The sequence below is a fragment of the Anolis sagrei genome, chromosome 3 (genome assembly GCF_037176765.1).
Source record: "Anolis sagrei isolate rAnoSag1 chromosome 3, rAnoSag1.mat, whole genome shotgun sequence".
Lineage (NCBI taxonomy): Eukaryota > Metazoa > Chordata > Lepidosauria > Squamata > Dactyloidae > Anolis > Anolis sagrei.
The window spans coordinates 195,428,360-195,450,206 of record NC_090023.1 but is presented as its reverse complement, the minus strand read 5'-3'; the positions used below and the strand labels follow the sequence as shown (position 1 = coordinate 195,450,206).

Here is a 21,847-nt window from a genome sequence, read left to right as displayed (position 1 = left end):
CTGTCATCTTGTAAAGACTGACAGATTATAATTGGCAGAGGTCTTTGTGGATTGCAATTCTTGAGAAGCATCTGAAGAAGTAGACTAGTCGTTTAAAGCTCAATCCAAATAAAAATAAAAATTGTGTATTTTTATTTCAGTGATTATCCTTTGCATGGACAATCCACAGTAGTATTCAAATTAATATTTATTTAGAATCGTAGAGTTGGAAGACACCTCATGGGCCATCCAATTTAACCCCCTGCCAAGAAGCAGGAAAATTGCATTCAAAGCACCCCTGACAGATGGCCATCCAGCCTCTACTTAAAAACCTCCAAAGAAGGAGCCTCCACCACACTCCAGGGCAGAGAGTTCCACTGCTGAACAGCTCTCACAGTCAGGAAATTCTTCCTAATGTTCAGGTGGAATCTCTTTTCTTGTAGTTTGAAGCCATTGTTCCGTGTCCTAGTCTCCAGGGCAGCAGAAAACAAGCTTGCTCCCTTCTCCCTATGACTGCCTCTCACATACTTATACATGGCTATCATGTTTCCTCTCAGCCTTCTCTTCTTCAGGCTAAGCATGCCCAGCTCTTTAAGCCGCTCCTCATAGGGCTTGTTCTCCAGACCCTTGATCATTTTAGTTGCCCTCCTCTGGACACATTCCAGCTTGTCAACATCTCCCTTCAATTGTGGTGCCCAGAATTGGACACAGTATTTGTCTCACAAGGTTGTGAGTCACAGGTCTGCTGGAACATCTGTAATGGTGACTCTATGCACATAGACTTGAGCTGTCCTTAATCCAGGTTTATCTTACTATCCACTCCTCTTGGACCAGTAGAGAGCTGCAATGAGCTTCCAACATTATAGCGACGTGAGAAAAGAAATTGATAACATATGCTGGTATGCTAAAATTCCAGCAAGCATTTGAGTACAATTGCCTTCTCCTCATATCTTTGAAGAATAGTTTAAAATTGTGGAAGAATACCCTTCACTTTCCTTCCTGTAACCTCTACCCTTTGATTAAGATGAAGGACTCTGAAACCTGTTGGGTACATTTGTTCTTCCTCTGAAAAGAAGAATATTCCATTTAAAAACCAATTCCACATTTCATTATTTGCAATCTATTTGGCAAGTAACTTAACATCCAGGTTAACTTTAAATGCTTTAGAGTTAAAGGGTGGCAGATTTATTCTGACATATAGCAGAAAGAAAATGCTCTGAAAAGGTTAATTAATCAAATTGCTCTTCATAGGTACTCACTAATATCTCCAGGAGCGTCGATAACAAAATGCCAAGTAATTTAGGGATAAAGTATGCCTTGCTTTAAATTGTTTTATTTGGGAGACGAATGTTTCCTACAAACAATATGCTAAAGTGAAAACTGCTGTGCCACGTTTCTTACTAAGTTACTGGTTTGGAATAGTGCCAATGTTTTAGGCACTATGTGTGGCCTATAACAAAATGTTGGGCATGGACCTTTGCATATTTACTTGAGCTGTTTTGCAAGGCAGTTTGCATAATCTATTTAGTCCCTTTCATTTAAAAACAACAGCCACCCAGGAATATTTACAAAGCAATTTAAAATCTCAAACAACAATAATAAAAAATAAAGTCTAAGTTTTTTCAGCCAGCCTGGAAAACTCGTAAGTCTTGTAATACTGTTCAGGCTTACTTTTGGTTTTTGTTTTTAGTTTTGTGGATGGAAGTTGAGAAGATGAGATTCCATCCACCTACACACACGCACACATGCACTTACTTTCTGTGTTGCGTAGCACCAGCAAGCTTAGGTTTGGGACTGGTGGGCAGTTTTGAACATGAACATTTTATTCTTAGGACATGAAGGAAGGAACAAAAGCTTTCCCTCCAGCTTTCTCCAGCTCAGATCCTCCTGTTCCAAGATACTCACCAAAAGCTCGAACATTTTTCTCTCATACTCCCAGTATGTACTTTTTTCCCATCTCCTAACTGAGAGCTCAGCTTTTTGTGCCTCTGTTGCTCTTTCCTCTGGATTAAACTGATTGAACAGTCTTTTGATTCTTCTAAAGTCTAAAGTTGGGTGGAAATCATGGATGGCATGCTCTCCTTTAGCTGTATTTTTCAGCCTACCCACTCAATTCCATGTACTAGTGCAACAGATGAATGCAGCTTCAGCATTGCCAATGGGTAAGATCATCCACTATACAATTCCATATAATCCAGATTATCAAACAGATAATCCACATTATCTGCTTTGAACTCGATTATATAGAAGGTAACAGCACTCCATGAAGTCATGCTGGCCACATGACCTTGGAGGTGTCTATAGACAACACTGGCTCTTCAGCTTAGAAATGGAGATGAGCCCAACCCCCGGAGTCGGACACAACTGGACTTAAATGTCAGAGGAAAACCTTTATCTTACCTTATATGAGTCTAAACTGCCATACAATCCAGTTCAAAGGAGATAATCTGGATTTTATATGGCAACGTTGAAGGGGCCCTAGGTTTAGGAGGAGAGAACAGACAGTGTGGACCACTCTATTCTGTTCTCCAAGAGAAGGAAATGAGCTAGAGCTCTGGAGAGATAACTGCTCCCTCAATCCCATCTGATGAAATGGGCCAGATAAAACGACTTGCTCATATAGGTATTATATTCACACACGACATACACATATATTACAGCAGTATATGATTCAACTACAAGGAAGCAGCTCACACACACTACTGCATCCATTGTGCAAGGTGCATTTCAAAGGCTTTGCAATCAATATTTTCGTATTATCTCATCCTTCATGAAAAGGAGTATCTCAAGACTCCATCCCAAAAATAGTCAACTGTCACAAGATTTTTCTCCCAGCAGAGGAGCGAAAAGATTAGTACACCTGTCATTAAAACAGCAATAACAAGAAACCCAATGCATTTTTGTGGGAGAAAAAAGTCCTGAAATTCAATAAAACAAAATAAATTTAAAAATTGAAAATATAAAGTAACTTTCAATATTTTTCACTCTCACCTGTGAAGCACAAAATCAGTGAAGATTTACAGTCATGTGTTAGTTATGTGGCTTTGTATGTTAATTGTAGAGAAATGCAGCACATTGAGGTAGTATGACCCAGTGACTATATAGCTATTTTTAGATAAATGTCTGTCACTTCTGGAAGGACCAGATTTCATGACCTCACTCAGACTCTATAATTTCAAAATGGGAATAATGATGCTGGAGTGGGCTTAGGACATCATGAGTCTCATGGATAGCTGGGGATTGTACTCATAAGATTCTTCCCTGCTGAGTTATGCTTTGCTGTGATCTAAGTGTGGAATCTATAGGGATTTAAGGAGAAGCTAAATATATTTCAAGACAAAGAGACCCAGAAGTAGAGTTTTTGAATCAAGGCAAAATATAGAGAAAGCCTGCTATCAAATTCAATTCCAGCAGCAGTCTCAGGTATATCAGAAATCACCAAAACTTGAATCAAGCTGAATATGACCCAAAGAATAATAACACGCTGCCTTTAAAGAGGCCTAGGGCTTGTCATGGGATGGAGACAATCCCAAATTCCCCAAAGAAGTGTTGTTTTTTTACTATTAATTGAGGCCATATAATGCAGTTTCAGAATGCACTGAACTGGATTATATGAGTCTACTTCCATATAATGCAGTTAAACTGTATTCTGAAACTACATTATATGGTAGTTTAGATGGGTCTGGAGAAGGAAAATTTCATTGCTGTCCTTTGACTATTCTTGTTCCCAGTCATCTCATTGCGGAGATTAAGATCTTCTGGGGAGGCCCTGCTCTCAGTCCCACTACCTTCACAAGTGCAACTGGTGGGAACGAGAGACAGAGCCTTCTCAGTGGTGGCTCCTCGTCTGTGGAACTCCCTCCCCAATGAATTCAGAACAGCTCCCTTTATCCTGTCTTTCATGGAAAAAAAAAACTTAAGACATGGTTGTGGGACCAGAATTTGAGCAGTAACTATGGCAATACAATACTTGAGATCTCTTAAAGTGACGAACTAATGGGCTGATCCTGGACTACGATTTTCAACTTGCGTGATTTTAATTGCTGTTTTAACAATCTATGTTTTATTGCTGGTTTTAATTGTAATTGTTATTTTTGGGAATCTGTTTGTTTGTTGGGTATTGAATTGTTGCCAGTTGTGAGGCTTTCCTGAGTACCCTTCAGAGTGAAGTACAAGTATGGGAAATAAATAAATAAATGCCACAGTGGCTGGGAGATGACCATTTTTTTGTCTACATGGACTCTTCCCTAGTAGCTCTTCACTCTCAAGCAAGATGCTCACCCCATGAGTCAACATTATCCATTTTTTCCTCTGCTTGATTTTTACTATCTGGCTGATAAAGAAGTCAGTGAACTTTGAAAGCTGGTGTGATAAATTGTACACAATTGGTTGGCCTAATATAAATATCACCACAATGTGTATTTTGGATTATGCTTGGGATTTGTCTTTCAAGAAATCCAAATGCCACCAAAATCCATCTTATAAGAGGTTGCCTCAGGTCTTGAAAATATATTTGTACATGCCTTTGTGTTGACTGTCAAGTTAGGGCAACTTCATGAATTTCTTAGAGAGTTTCCTTTGGAAAACTCAGAGGTGGTTTCCTCTGACATGGGGCTTATGGCACCTAGGATTAGTTGGTACTCTCCTATCCAAGCACTAACCAGAACTGACTTTGCAAGATCTGGTGCCTTTAGGGTATTTGGACACAGGTTTTGAATCGCCCCTTCAGAATTCTGGCTTTTTTTTAATATTTCTCGTTCTACCAGAAATTCTAATTGCTTATTTGTCAAATAACTGATGTTGAGTTGTCCCTGTATCAAATGCATATATTTCATAGGTAACTGCATAGTCTCCTGGTTTTAATCGTTTCTTTATCCTCTTCACTCCCTGCACTGTGAACCTGTTTTCATTTTCTAACCAGCCACAAGCTATCAATTTATTGTTATTATTTTCTTTTATTGTTGATTTTTTAGCCCAGACATTTGTGTGATTCCTCTATTTGACTTTTACTGAAAATATTGAATACAATGTTAGATTGATCCAGGTAGCTTTGAATTTTGCTCTAGCCTCAATTTCTCTGAAACTGACACAGAAGACAGAGCATCAGTTTAAAAAAGAGAAAGGAAAAAAACCATTTATTTTTCAGCTTTCCCTCCCTTTGTCCTGTTCCTTGCAAGGAAAGTGATACACTTGTCCTTCAGCAAGTACAGATCTGTCATTTACAGCGATCCACATAATTGTGTTCAGGAATCAGTTTCTATCATTGGACTATAAGATTTGCAATAAGATGCAAATTTGTTGCTAAAATGATAGCAGTGATTTAAATGCAATTAATTGTTTAGAGAACTATTTATATCATTGGAATGATACAGGTTTAAGTGACCTTGTGAGTGCAATCCACATCTTATTATAAAGAATGGCAAAAAATCTTAGTGAAGTTAAACCTTGTAGATTACATCTCTTATGTTTACATTCACAAAATTGTGTAATAAGTGATTTTCCTTAGATTTGGGAAAGATCAAGATATAAAATGTATATATTGAGGCATAGAAATATAACAGTTACCTGATTTCAAAGCAAATTAGTGTGGGCAAGTCTCGAGACCTTAAGTCGGTAAAAGTAAAAGTGTGCCAAAATGGATGTATGACATTCTACAAGCCTGTCCTAATATAATCATGTATTAATTGAAAGAAGTTATAAAAGTTGGCCACCACCACTCCTCCCCCCCACCCCCCCAAACTAGGTTGATTTAATCTTGTGTCAGTTCTGGAGTTAGATCATGACGATGGCTCAGTGAACTGTGTGTGGTGTAAATTCAACCTGAAATAAGGTGGAGAGATAAGAAAAGCAAGGATAACAACCTGCTTCTGTTAGGGACCCGGCTCAAAAGCAGTGACATGATGGAGAGATGAGAAGGAGCCCAAAGACTACTTGGGGACATACCATATAAACCTCTCTGCAGAGAGACTTGCAAGGCTGGCAATGTTTCTACAAACCATCATGTATGGCATGCTCCTATTAAAAATGGCTATCACAGTCTGTGCAGAGAGTCTTATGCAGTAAGCCCCTATTAAAAATGGCTGCTGCTGCTCCACTCCACATTTAACACGCAAATCAGCAGTTTGGACTCCCCCACATTACTGCTGCATGCCACTTGAGCTAAAAAAAGGTTGACTTATATATGAGTACATGCAGTAATTATCTATTGAGTATATTTGGACACTTCAAGGCACAACACGATATCAGTTATGAAAACCATGAAACTCAACTAAGTGCATTTTTACTATGTATGGGTTGTTACTTCTCTTCATTTTTTTCTGAGGAGTAGTGTGGCTCACTTGGCATCAGGATTCTTTTCAATACAGATCAAGGAAGTCACATCAAACGTGAGCATTACTATCTTGAGAACAAACATAAATATAGTTGTGATGCAAATCTGTGATGCAAATCTGATTCCACTGGTTCTGTATGCTTCCATCAAGTATATTTTGTGGTTTAGTGGCCCACATGTGAAGAGAGTAAACACAATACTGGGTTTATATCAGAGAAGACAAAAATACTCATGAAAGTCATCTAGATACTGGTATATCATTGAATTCTTATTTAGACTACAGTAGAACGTAGCTATGATAGGAATAGCCCTGTGTCATTTTGTTATAGAAAACTATGAAATGATTTCAAAAGTATATTTTAGAGAAATAGTTTATGAGAGGACAAGCCAAGGATATCTCTGAGTGATACTGCATTGAAACAAAAGCTTTTTTAAAATCTCTCTGATGTTACATTGTACACTGAGGAATGTATTTTACAGAAGGTCAACAGCTCACAAAAATATATATTTTTGTTGTATCTAGCTGTTAACTGCAAGAACAAGTTGAATGTCCTTGTCTATGTGGTGCATTCATTCAAGATATATTCCAAGTTTGTCTTACTTTTTCTTTCAACTCCATGCAGATCAGTCCACTGAGACCCCAAAGACCAAAAAGTCAAGTTATTAATGCCATGGGAAATGAAAAGCGTTTTTCTGTTTCTCCATCACCACCTTCTCAAAGCATCCCTCCTCCAATCACTCCAAGGACCAAACTGTCATTCAGTTTACAGTCCAGTAAGTGTCTTTCAACAATTGTGTTTTTGATATACTTTGTCCAACTAAGTTATAGTTGGAATTTGACATGTCTGAAATGCACTATAACCAATTGAAAAATTAGACTGACAAGAGCATTCGCAGAATACATTCATCAAGATTCATTTCAGCAGTTGACCTTTGCTGAAAAACAGATTTATGTGACCTCTTTTGGAGGACAACTCCAGTAATTTTACAATGTATTAACATATTTTAAGAAATATTTGCTGAAATTCAGTATTAGCATGATGTATTCATAACTGATTTATATTCACAAAGCTTACAGTATTGTCATACTTGTAAAGAAAAATCTCCCAATCCTTCTTTACTGGGCACCAGATGCTGCAAGTGTGTTCTATGTACTGGGACACAGCAGGCTGATTCTCAGAATGTCTATTGCTTCCTAGAATTTTGTAGCTGTCTTAAGAATGTTCTAAAAGAAATTTAGGTAAGAAGGGAAGATTGTGTTCATAGGAAGAGAGAATTGGAATAAGTGTGAGGGAGTATTTGGATGGACTTTGGAATGATAACTGTAGATTATATCAAGACATTGAAAAGTCCCTTTTACCCTACAATAACTGAATACTCATGTTCAGAACGAATAAGAAGCAATCATTTTTAATAATCGACAGTTATCATTCTTGACTGAACACTCACATGGACTCCAAGTTCTCTGTTCCCATAAACATGGTCTTCATTTTATACATTCGGACTTCAAGAACATTCTAATAAATATTGGAAAGAGATCCATAAAGCAACCCAAGAGATTTTCCAACTTAAAATTCAATTCAAATCAGAATACTTCCTATTGGGGATTAGAGACTTTGATTTGGATAGCAGTAAGGAAGTTCTCTTTAGCTACATAACATCTGCAGCTAGAATAGCATATGCCCGATATTGGAGGGGAAAAGAAATCCCAAGTAGAAAACAGTGGTTAACTAAAAGCTTGTAAATTAGAAATAAAGATAGCCTGACTCATCAATTAAGAAATAAACAAACCAAAATAAAAGCAGATTGGAGTTTACTAATAGAGTTTATGGTAAAAGAAAAAATGGAAATATGGACATAATTATTAAAAAGAAAAGGTCCAAAAGCCCTTTTAACTTTGAAAAAGAAGAGGATTAAGCATAAAAGATGAGATAAAAGAAGATGCAACATCCCAGAAATAAGAAGACAGGAAGCCAACAACTTACTCCTTCCCCTCCCCTCCCATCCTAAAGCTTTTCCCCTATATTTTACCCCAAACCCAATCCCTTTTGCTCCCTCTCCTCCTAACCTCCCACAGACTTTCCTTTTCCCTTTTCCCTTTCCCATACAACCCTGCCCTCCCCTTTCCCCCTTTTTATGTAAATTGGAAATTTTCTAATAAAGATAATTGGAAAAAAAGAACATTCTTTACACAGCTACAGAATTCAGGAAGCAATAGGTCTTCTGAGAATGTGGTGGCACAACATGGGCAACCCAAGAATTCAGAGCAGCTTTGAAGGCAGCTTCCTGCTTCATTTGCATAGCTAGAAATGTGCATGCAGTCCCCGAGTTACAAACACTTGACTTACAAATGACTCATAGTTAAGAACGAGGGTGAGATAATAAAAAGTGAGAGAAATCTATCCCTAGGAAGGGAAATTCACTCCTGGAAGAGTTCTCATGGGGAAAAGGTATCTCAACTGAAGCTTTATCACCAATCCTTGTTTCCACGACTAGCCCAATTTCTCAAACTCCAATTATCATAGGGATGGAAAGTGAGCTGAAATCTTCTGAACAAGGGCACAGACAGCATATATATATATATATATGCCTGGAGTTACACTTTAAATGTACCTGTTCCCATTTGCATACAAATTTAACTTAAGAACAAACCTATAGAACCTATGTATTTATTTATTTACTTCATTTATACCCCGCCTTTTCCCCCCTCAGGAGACCCAAGGCAGCTTACAACTCCTATCTTGTTCATATCTTGGAGATTGACTGTAATACGCTTTGTTTCTGCCACTCTGTGCCATTCAACTGCATGTTCTCATTATTAAGAGAAGTAGCAAGTACTTTGTATAATTTTGCTATTAAGCAGTAATAACTTTTGAACAGTTTGAGATACTGTAACTCAGCTTGGTAGAAATGATATTGACAACCAGCAAAAGACTGCTGCTCTTTGAGATCAATATATGGCCATCTCTCTGTTCATCTTTCTTTCTTTCTTTCCTGTAAAATCTCGTAGCATTGCTTCACAAATTATTTGTGAGGACGTTGCAGTCCTCTGGGGTTTCACAGTGGTTAAGAACCGCTGTTATACAATGTTCCTAAACAAATCAAAAATATCATGGAATTCCAAATATATTGAGATATAAACTCAATTTGTAGTTGGTCTGGTTAGTTTACTTCCCTTCTTTTCTTAGTAACTATTTCTAGCTATTCAGAAAACTAATGACTTTTCTTTTAATGGAAGAGAGTAATTTTCTACCATTTCCATAAATACAGTTAATTATATACTTTGTTTTTGTATTTAATTGCTTGAAGACTTTCCATCAAAAAGAAAACAAAGGTTTGTTCCATTAGGCTGAAGTATACTTTAGAAAAGGTTTGGAAAGAACTACAGGCATTACAGCAGACATGTATCAATTGAGGAACTGCAGGCCATAACTTTCCTTTATAATCAAAATTTGTAGGTAGGATTGACAGAGAAAGGTAAAAATCCAGTTCTTGTGGGTTTTTTCGGGCTATATGGCCATGTTCTAGAGGCATTTCTCCTGACGTTTCGCCTGCATCTATGGCAGGCTTCCTCAGAGGTCTGCTGGAGCTGGGGAAAAAAGGGGTTTATATATCTGTGGACTGACCAGGGTGAGACAAAAGGCTTTTGTAAGTTGGGCTAGGTGTGAATCTTTTCAACTGACCACCTTGATTAGCATACAATGGGCTGACTGTGCCTGGAGCAAACTCTTAATGAAAGGTGCTTAGATGTCCCTGCCTGTTTTTCTCTCTGCTGTTTTAATTTTAATTTTAATTTTAAGCCTTCGACAATACAAAGGTAAAAATGTCCTGATGCTCATCATGCATTTAGTTTTGAGTTGAGAGGAGGGCTGTAGCTGGGCAAAGTATGTGTGTTGAAGCAGAGGGGCCCATGTGTCATTCTTTCTCCCCACTTGCGATTATTCCTCGGGAATACCTGCATTTCAGATGATAATGATTACAGAAAAACAACATGGGAATACCTGCATTTCAGATGATAATGATTACAGAAAAACAACATGGGAAATTTTCCCACAATAGCCCTCTCATTATTATTTTTTTGAATAATAATGCAAATCTGAATATTTGCACATGGCAGCTTTCACTCTTGCTGTGCATTCCCACCCCCCAAGTTTGAATGGTATTCCTCTGCCAATGAGAGAGTGAGCTGGTGATTTCAAAGTTAGACAGGCTATGATTCTGCTCTGTGTTTTTATCTGAGCTTTAAGGGTGTTATTCAGATGCTGAACTTATTTTGGAATAAGGCTCTGTACCGTAGTTGAGACAAAAAATGAAGTGGATTCAGCATCTTACTGACATGAATGCTGCCAGCTGCCAGGGAAACAGAAGACTATTGTGTGTATGTCAAGTCACCTGTTGATATACAACAACTCTGTGCTTTTCATAGGGTTTTCCTAGGCAAGGTGGTTGGTTGTTGCTTCCCCTGAAATATAGACTAAACCACCTGGTAGTCATCATAATTTTTCCATCAAAGTACTAGCCAAGGATGATCTTCTTAGCTTCCCAGATCTATTATGTGTTTACACGTTCTGAGAAGTCATGGTTTCAAATACTGTTTTATTTTCAGATCTGGATCTAAATGGCATGACCAGCTTGGAAATGACAAATGTTCCTCCTCCACTGCCTCTGAAAGGCAGCACGGCTGATTATGGAAATCTCATGGAGACACATGAATCTATCAGCCCTGCTACATCTCCACCTGTACCTCAAAGAGTAAGTATTGCACTCCAGAAATGTCTTCAATCTGAAGAAATCTACATAATGTATAGATCTCTGGTTAATGATTACTTTTAATAGAAAATCCGTATCAAGAAGTTGACCAAAAATAATGCTAACTCTTTCTCTCCAAAATCCAGTAGCCATAGTCTCCAGCCATAAAGTAGGAAGCCTGCTTTTCAAGACTCTGGGTTTTGTCTTGTTTTCAGGCAGAAAGGAACACAGAGACATATCCTAAGTGACTTCTGTATGAACATAGATTTTTTTTCATGTCAGGAGTGATTTGAGAAACTGCAAGTCATTTCTGGTGTAAGAAAATTGGCTATCTGCAGGGATGTTGCCCAGGGGACACCCAGATGTTTGATGTTTTACCATCCTTGAGGGAGGCTTCTCTCATGTCCCCACATGGAGAGCTGGAGCTGACAGAGGAAGCTCCACCCACACTCCCAGGAATTCGAACTGATGACTTGTTGGTCAGCAGTCCTGCTGGCACAAGGACTTAATCCATTGTGCCACCTGGGGCCCCATAAAGACAGATTAATTGGTTAGTGAAACCATTTCACCTGGGAGTAGCTGTTAAAACGGCAGAGAAGAGCCCCAGCACAACTTAGATTTTCTGTTTTGCCAATCGTATTTCAAGAAGGGAAATAAACTGTATAACAGGCAAGTGTAATATATGGTGTTTGTTTCCAACAATCACTTACTAGTTTCCCAAAAGCAAGCAATTTTGTTACTCTATGTAAAGGATAGTTGAAATATTGGAGCAAAAATGCTGCTGCTGTTGATCTGAAGCCATTTGTTAAAATACTTAGTTATGTTTCTGTCATCATACAAAACTATTCGCACACATCTGACACTTCAACATTTCTAGATTTTTTTCTAACTTGAGCAATCAGTCTGTAATAGGAACTCAATTGTAGATCTGAAAGTGATTGTATTGTGACATTAAGAACATTCTGTTGTAGGAGCATTCAGAAATATGATTTGGTTGTAACAAAAAACAAAGCCAGGTAGTGTTCTTCAAGATAATGATTTTAGTGTTGTTCTTCCAAAGAATAGTGCTTGGGCAGGAGGTGATTTGTATGTGAAATGGGTGGGTCAGGTAGGGAAATCTATACTTCCTGTGAAAACAGGATGTTCAAAAGACAGGAGACAGTTCCAACATCAACTACAAATTTTGAACTAAGCAAATACATTGTAATGGGACCTGAAAAATAGGTTAGAAAATTGTTGATATGAAGTTTTTCCATTTTTATTGTGGAAGAATTCTAGATTTTTTAATGTTGAAAATAGAAAGCATTGTTATGCTGCTATACGTGAAAAATGGTACAGTTCCATTATCATTGCCGTTCATGAAAATTGATTCTCCTGCTCTCTTTTTCCCCTGATGCCCTCCCTCCCCGCTACATTCATGGCCTGGGGGCTCTTCTGAAATTGAGAGCCTTCCCCACATATTACATAAATTTACAGTGAGTGAATCAGCCTGAGAGCTATTATACAGTATCTGGTTCACTTTCTACGTAAGTAACAGAGAAGAGTCCCAAATGTAATAAAATCTTATCTCAGCAATCCTTTTCAAGATCAGCAGCTTCTTCTAATCATTCATTTCACTTGCAAATCATAGAATGCAATTCCAATTACCTAGCCAATCACACCAAAAGGGTACAATTATCTATACGCCTACCAACCAATCACTTGCAGCTATATTCTAGTGACAACGTGAAAATTGAAGCTATATCCATGCAAGAACTGCACCACACTGGATCAGCATGCTAATGGGCCAGATGCATGGCCATTTTTATCCCTTTCCCTTTTTCAGCACAGCTGTGCAATATTAGGACGTAGTCTTCATGCCATTTTACAGACCGAAGATGGGAATTATTTACCCAAGGGCTGAGCCTCCCTCTGTATCAATGTGAGAAGCATATTTCCTGCAGGCCAGAGGCAGTTCCTGGAGAAATCCTGTGGAGCTCTCAGCTTGTCAGAAAGCCCTCCGACCACTGAGTTTCCATAAATGGCCTAGGGGGGAAAAGCTCTGTTCACCTGAAAAACATCTCTGAGGACATGTCTTAAAATATTTATCATTTATGAAAATACCATCAGCTTGAGTCGCCCCAAAATATCCAGAATATCACTTCTCTTTTCCGAAAGTGGCACAATGTGGTCCTTCCAGAATCAAAGGGAGCCGGAAAATGACTCGCTACATCTCTGTGCCTTTACCCTCCTGTGCTTTTTGTATGTAGCACATTGGATATGACCACCAGTTTCACATATAATAAATAAGGGAGCACTTAATCTTCTTAGAAACATGCGTGGTTTTTAAATGATTCACATTTATCTTTCTAAACACTGGAAAGAAAATAGTTAAATGTAGCCACTCTCGTTGAACAAGTTGGCAGGTTTTCATAAATTGTATGTGGAAATGGAAATCTTGATCACAAAGGCACAAATGTACAGCTCACTTCTGTTGAATGCATGCATGATGCATTGATCGGACAATGTTCTGAGCAGAAGCTACCATACAGAATAGTTACTTGGAAGACTCCTATGTAATACCCTTCAACTGTTCTGATGGGTTTCAACCACAGTGGGAGACAGGCCCCTTCTTGTGCTCCAGCTGCACCTGTATCTTTGGAAGTTGGACTTGGCCACAGTGATCCACGCTCTGGTTACATCCTGAATATATTACTGCAATGCACTCTACATGGGGTTGCCTCTGAAGACTTCTCGGAAGCTCCAGCTAGTCCAACGCTCGGCAGCCAGGTTGCTCACGGAAGCAGGATACAAGGAACGTACAACCCCCTTATTATGCCATCTCCACTGGCTGCCTATTAGTTTCCAAGCACAATTCAAAGTGCTGGTTTTAGCCTATAAAGCCCTAAACAGTTCTGGCCCAGTTCACCTTTCCGAACATATCTCCCTATACGAACCCCCAAGGACCTTAAGATCGTCTGGGGAGACCCTGCTCTTGGTCCTACCTCAATTGCAATCGTGTTTGGTGGGGACGAGTGATACAGGGGCTTCTCCATGGTGGCCTCTCGGCTGTGGAACTCCCTCCCTAACGAGAGGAGATCCACCCCCTCACTCCTGACCTTCTGGAAGAAACTCAAATCCTGGATGTGGGATCAGGCGTTTACAGAATAAACTTATTTGCTGTGAAAGACAATGCTTTTAATGGACTACAATGGACTGAGGATGACGATTTAAACTGGTGAATTTGTTTAATGTATATTTATTATTGTTTTCTCTGTGTTAATTATATTTTATGCTATGTTTTATTCTGTGTTGGCACTGAATAGTACCGGTTGGTAGCCGTCTTGAGTCTCTCATCAGAGGCCGAGAAGGACGGGATACAAATGCCCCAAATAAATAAATAATAAATAGTTCCACATTGCCAGATAAAATCCATATTATCTACTTTGACCTCGATTATATGGCAGTGTAAAATCATATGATCCAGTTCAAAGTAGATAATCTGGATTTTGTACTTTGATACTCTGGATTATTTGGCAGTGTAGAAGGGGGCATAGTAAGCAAATACTGATAGATCCCTGTAACCCAGTGGGCACCCAGATGTTTTGGCCTTCAACTCCCAGAAATCCTAACAGTTGGTAAACTGGCTGGGATTTCTGGGAGTTGTAGTCAAAAACACCTGGGGAATCACAAGTTGAGAACCACTGCTTTAAACAAACTTTAGATCTTCTGGGACCAGTCCTTTCATCTTCTTTGGTCACTTGAAGGAAAAGTTTTAATGATGGCAAAGTCAGTCCTATTCTGGAAGTCTGTCAATCAGGGACACTGTTTCTGAATTCAAATATCTGGAGCTAGTTGTGCTTGACCAATTTTTCTTTTGTCGTCTCTTCCTCTAGTTCTCCTTTATTCATTCTTATTTTTATATCCCTTTCTTCTTCTTAAGTAAGATGTACTCTCCTTTATGGATGAAATTGATTTGTGCTTTCATTTATAGTTTTGTACAACTTTTTGGTTATATAGAGTTACGTGCATATAAGTAAGTATCTCTATCAGGATGAAAGCAAATGTATCTCCAAAGCATGAAGCAGAATTCTACAGCAATCTCTTCATCTGTTTGCCTCCCACTCAATGTCCTTCTTTTTTTCATGTTTTATCCAAACTCTAGTAACCCTCTTTTATTTCCTGGGAGCACCATTTCCAGTAAGTTACCCTCTGGTTGGGATTAGCTATGAGTCAGACCTGTACTGTGTCATCTGGGACTTTATTTTTAACAAAGGCAAGTGCAAAGCAGAAGCTCCACTTGCATGAAGCCATAGTTCTTAACCAGGCCACCGATGCCTTGATTAGAACAGCTCATTCATCAAAATAGTGCTCCTTGGCAAGTTTCCAGGAAACAAGAAACATTGGGCAGAAATGATGATCCCCCCCCCCCCCCAATTCAAAAGCCAGTGAAACACTGCAGTTTGGTACAACTCTACCTGCCATGGCTCAATGCTATGGAATCATGGGAGTTGTTAGTTTTGCAATATCTTTAGCCTTCTCTGCCAAAGAGTGCTGGTGCCTGACCACATTACAACCTCCATGATTCCATAGTATTGAGCCATGGCACATGAGGTGGTGTCAAACTGCATTCATTCTACAGTGTAGATTCTCCTGTAGATAATGATACCATGCAGAATTATTAAAAGCTCTACACTAAATGAATTAATGGATGGTCCTAAAAATAAAGATGGCACAAAATAATATTTAGAACACAAAAAAAAAAAAAACCACTGTTCCCAAATCACAGCCTAGTGTATGGGAGTTTTACTCTCTTGAATACATTAAGGGGGTACTTTATAATGATGATTTATATGCATCTAAATTTTGATTATTGCTTTAGCCACTGTCATTTGGGAACATTGATTGTGACGTGTATGCACAAACCCATTCCTCGTAAACAATGTCTCCTTGCAACATTTTTGGTCAATGCTTTTCCTATTAATAAAGCTGAACATAAAATAGGATCCTCCAAAGATCTTTGCTTGCCTTTTCAGAGATTGCACACATCATTGCATACAAAATCAGCTGCATACTGCACATTCAAAATCAAGAAGAGAAACTTAAAAAAAACAAAAAAGACAATGGAGCATTTACATTTATACCATTGGCGCTCAAGCTCACTAAGCATACAAATAATGGCTTGATTTCCATTAATCCAAACAGAAATACAAAGCCTGGTGATGAATGTGTCATTGAGAGGAAGCAGTGCATAATAAGAGACAAAAATAGTGTGTGATAGCTTTCACCCACTTCTAATACTTGAACTGACAGAATGTGTCAGACAAAGTATCTCATAGCAGATATTGAGAGGAAGTGAGTATACATTTGTGTATAATTAGTTGGGAAAAGCTCGTCAAGCATACCACTTGATCACTTATTTTCTTTAGTTTGCTTCTACCAAACAATTTCATATCCATAATCTAGGTAAGTGGCATTAACAGCCTAGTATACTGTCTAAAATATTACATGTCTTTGTTTTTAAAAATTATTAGATTATATAAGTAGAATATAACATTTCACATTCAAATTATATAATAACAACAACAAAATTGGTCAATTTCTTGCTGTTTGGTAGCCCAGGTTTGTTTTCTGTAGAGTTACTGACAGTGGGATCATTGCCAGATTCAAACCTCTGACCTGTCGGTCTTCAGTCCTGCCAGCACAAGGGTTTAAGCTATTGCGCCACCGGGGGCTCCTTATGTATCTGTTGAATGTATATCTGTTAAATGTATATCTGTTAAATGTATATCAAGAATTATTAATGCCTTTATCATATACCATTAAAGTTTATTACATTGGTATACTATGAATAAATAATATACATTTACATTATTTTTCACTTTATAGAATGGGAAAACCATCCACACTGTAAACCTGAAAATAAATGTAAGATGATATGGCTAGAGTCACATATCTATATATGTGCTTTATGGGGGCCTTATAAATGTTATAGCTAACTACACAAAGTCAAGTAACTGTGCATTTTTTTCATAAAGTGAACATCTCTTAAGCATCCATAATATTTTAGTACATAACTCCTACCTTGTTTTAAGAGAGAAATCATTACTGGCTTTATATCTCACACTGTATATTTTGTCCTTGAGTACATATATTGTATGATTCTCAAGCCAGGCTGTGAAAGGAAATGGCATTTTAAAGCACAATTTCTAGTTTTAACATTGAGGGAAACCGAATAAATTAGAGCAGTTTGGTATTTGAAATGGAAAGGACAGACTGCTTGTATGTTGCAGATGTGCCTTTTACATAAGGCTCCCGTTTCCCTTGGGGCACACGTGACGGAGTGGAATCTGCCTAGAATCAGTTCTGATGTGAACCGGCAGACTCTATCATTATTTTAGAGGGGGGGGGAGAGTCCCTTCAAACCCGAAAAGCACCCGAGAAAGGACTGAACCATAAACAAAGGCATTTAATTAATGTAAGCCAATGTAAGATAAAGTAACAAACAAATGAAAATGTAGGTTTCAGCTTCAGCTGTACATTGCATGTGAAACAGGTTTAGATTCAAGTGATATTGCTCTCGAGAGTCTCAACAGTACTTCTGCCGATTTAAGTTTAAGTGAATGGGGAATAAAACACAAAGACATCATTCATATTGCAACATGCTCAGAAAAATGAAAGAAAAATAACATAGCAACCAGAAATCCACCCACCACTTAAAGAGTGCAGCTCCCTATGTATGTTATTTCTTATTTCCAGGAAGGGCAACAAACAAGGTAGGTGTAGGGCTACTTCTTACAGGTTACAAGTTATTTCACAAAAAAAAGCAGAAGGAAAAAAGGGAGGCAGCATTTTTTTTTTTTTGTAAAAGATATCATGGATATAAATGTACTTCTTCAGATGCAGTATCGGGTAGCATTAAGGCCTCGGGCATGAAACATAGTTATACAGTTGTGGGAGTGATAGAGAATGTAATGCAATCCAAAAAGATGCAAATCATGTCCCTTGTCCTACATTTTCAAAATGCTGCATAAGGTGATACAGATCTGTCAGATTTTTTCAGCAGTGAGTTAGTTTTGTTGTTTTGAGGGGGGTTTTCGGTGTCAGGAGAGACTTGAAGAACTTCAAGTCGCTTCTGGTGTGAGAAAATTGACCCCTCTACAAGGACGTTGCCTGGGGGACGCCCATATGTTTTGATGTTTTACCATCCTTGTGGGAGGCTTCTCTCATGTCCCCACATGGACAGCTGGAGCTGACATAGAGGCTGTGAATTCAACCCGCTCTCCCCAGATTTGAACCGCTGACCTATCAGTCAGCAGTCCTACTGACACAAGGTTTTAACCCGTTGTGCCACTGGGGGCTCCTAGTCAGTTAGTGTACATGTGTAAAAACAATAAATCTGCTTAGAGAAAGGCACCTTCCCAGGGTTCAAAACCCTCTCTGGGAATATTCCTTTTGTTATAGATACAGTAGTGTGGATCCTTGTATTAATACAGGGAGTTCCCATGTTACAAGATAGGTTCTGTAGGTTTGTTCTTAAGTTGAATTTGTTTGTAAGTCAGAACAGGTACATTTTTTCATTTGTGACTTCAGCCATATATATGTATGTGAATATATGTGTGTGTGTATATAGAGAGAGAGGGAGGGGAGAAATGGAGAGAGACTGAGAGAGACTGAGAGAGAGGTATGGATAGCATCGGGAGGGTTTAACAATCCTGTAATGTTTGTTTTGCTGTCTGTGGCCCTGTTGGGAAGATTTCACCTCAATTTCTGTCCTTGTGATTGATTGGATTTTGAAAAATTTGGCTTATTGTGGAAACAAGGGTTGGTGATAAAGATTCAGTGGAGATGACTTTTCCTCCATGATAACTCTTTCAGGAGTGAATTTCCCTTCCTAGGCCAGATTTGTCTTACTTCCTGTTGTCTTCTTAACTATGTGTAATTTGTGTGTGTAACTTGGGTACTGCTTGTATATGCAGTGTGCCGTGAAGCCATTGTCTTTGTTGATTGAGTCTGAGTTGATGTTTTTATTTGTGCATGTGTTTTTATTGTACATATTTTATATTGTGTTCACTTTTATGTTTGTTTTTAGGCACTTTGTGCCGTCTGTAAGCTGCCCCAGGTTCCTTGGGAAGATGGTGGCAGGCTATAAGAATAAAGTTGCTGTTGTTGTTGTTCCTCTGCTAATAGGCTGGAATTTGTGAATGTCTTTTAATTCAACTGTTTCTTTACCTAGAGTTTCTTTGTAATTTCCTTGCTCAATCTCTTAAATGTAAATCCCTTAGATGTGTATCCATCTAAAAGGGGGTGAAAAAGAACATGTTAAAATAATTAGGGAGAGAGTGGAATGACAAAAGGCGCAGGGCAGAAAACGCAGGGCAGAAAAACAGGAAAAAAATAGCATTTCAGTTCAACTGATCAGGTAAGTTTGTACAATAGATAATAACTTTACTGGATCACATTTTCAGAAGTTTTCAGAAGATTCTGAAAATTGCCCTGGAAGTTACATGCATGCAATACTTTGAAACTGCAAGGCCATTTAATGCTAATCAAGATGGCCAGTTGCAACATTCACACTTGCCTCAAGCAGACAAGAGTTATTTCTCCCACCCAGGACATTCCACAGATATATAAACCTCACTTTTCTAGTTTCCAACAGACCCCTCAACCTCTAAGGATGCCTGCCATAGATGTGGGCGAATCGTCAGGAGAGAATGCTTCTAGAGCATGGCCATACGGTCCGGAAAACTCGCAGCACCCCAGTAGTGTAATAACTTGAATATTTACAATATAGATTTTGTTATTCTGCTTAATATTTCAGGGAGCAGTAGTAAGTAATACACCAGATGCCTCATCTAAGTGCCTGCTTGCCATTAATTTCATTAAGCAAAATGCTAGCTTCTGTTGTTTCCTAAGAGTATTATGCTTAATGAATATGTAGTGTCAAATAGCCAGTAGTTCTGGAGATAATACCACCCCTCTTTCTTTTGTACTAAAAGAGTAAAATGGGAAGTCAGCGAAGATATGTCTCTCTGTTCAGAGAGGCTTAAAAAGAGCAATGAAGTCAACAGTATACCCACTTATATGAGATACTTTTTTCATTTAATAGATACTGATAAACCAGTTAGTGCCAATATTAGTCAGTAGACTACTGTTAACAGCCAGCAGCAAAACACTGCTCATAAAAACACGGTTGGAGTGAAATTAAATGAGGACACCTCTTTATACTGCAATTCACAGAAGTGTTACAGGAAATTACATCTGAATCAACTTACGGAATTCTGTAAAATTAGGCCATCAGTAAGATAATTCATTTCAATTTTTGTCTTGCAGCAACTCCCACCTCCATTGCCAAGCAAAACACCGCCGCCACCTCCTCCAAAGACCACTCGGAAACAAGCCTCAGTGGATTCTGGGATTGTCCAGTGAACAAGAAAGGACACCCCTAAAGACTGAGCTGTAAAATTTCTTTTCCAGAAAGATGTATACAATGTTTTGCACCATTCCAGTTCAGTGCCATCTAACATTTAGTGCAATGGATCTCACATTCAAAGCAACAGTTATCTCCGAGGATGCATGCAGGATTATGTGCTCCAAATGTATTCAAATCATAGGTGGATGATGAAGATATTCTAATAATATCGGTTCCAGTTATGTCCAAAATTCTTAATTGAAACAGTGTAGTTAGGACATTGTATGGAAAAGAGGAAACAACAAGCTCCGTTTCCAGATGAGCCCCCACAGATATTACGAAAGGATTGTTCCGATATCACTGACAGTTTGCTGTCATTCCTCTGGAATCCTTGACATCAAAGAAATGGGGAAACATTATTTACAATGAATGATTTTGATTGTTCTGTGCTTCCATTAATTTTGGCATCTTGAAAGCCGTTTCTGGAAAGTTCCATTGTAACTGAACAAGGATCAATTGTTTGCTCAGTCTACTTTTGCTTGTACTTTAATGTAGATTATGTTTTAAGCCCCACAACAGGCATTAATTTATGGGGAATAACATCATGTATGCAAATACTCAAGTTTTGGACATCTCAAAATCATATGAGAAGGGTAAACACACTTCAAATTCCACACACAAATATACGGTATTTGATTTCTAGTAATGCCATTGTGTACAGACCTTTTGTATATATGATGAGTCTTACATCTCTTGGTTTTTACTGTGTCTGCTTTTAAAGTAATAATGATATAATGTAATTCCAAGTGGGTTACAGCATTTTAAATGTTAGTAACTACAGAAAATATATAAAAGGCTAACTTCTATGTTATTCCCATTAATTGCATTTTGAGAATTGATGGATGCGTCTGAGGAAAATTGGAAAAGATACTAACTTTTTTTTTACCAACATGAAATTTTATAACCTTAACCATAGTTTTCATTTTCTCCAAAAATAAAGTATTTTAAAATAATACCTCTCTGTTTCTCTAAGAAAGACTTGCTCAATTCATATTGGTTATCAGTTCTAAAATATACAATTTCTCTAAGTCACTTATATCATGTTAAAAAATAAATAAGTTAAGTTGCGGTCTTCCTGTCTCCTGAGCTTTAAGAGACCAAGTTAAAAAGAGTGCCATACAAAGAATTTAGGGCATAGAAGCACAAAAAGAAGCATGTAACCATCATGACTAGTAATCATTGATCTTCATATTTATTTATTTACTATATTTGTACTATATCAGCCCTGGGGCAACTCAGAGTGGTTAACAAAAGCAAAATTCAATGCTCAAAAACATCATAAAACAGTTAAAAACAATTTAAACAACAGCATAATATTCAATATAAGTCAATAAAAC

General features: G+C 38.1%; 1 protein-coding gene across 1 annotated transcript in view; it reads left to right on the top strand.

The window, feature by feature from the left end:
- The window catches only part of DOCK1 (dedicator of cytokinesis 1), a 530,863-nt gene extending 509,400 nt beyond the window's left edge, over positions 1-21,463 (top strand). Inside the window, exons 50-52 of the mRNA XM_060768624.2 lie at positions 6,934-7,084; positions 10,917-11,062; positions 20,372-21,463. Of these exons, the coding sequence (XP_060624607.2) occupies positions 6,934-7,084; positions 10,917-11,062; positions 20,372-20,467 (393 nt within the window). The 3' untranslated portion in view covers positions 20,468-21,463. The remainder of the gene's footprint in view (positions 1-6,933; positions 7,085-10,916; positions 11,063-20,371) is intronic.
- Positions 21,464-21,847: the final 384 nt, after the last annotated feature.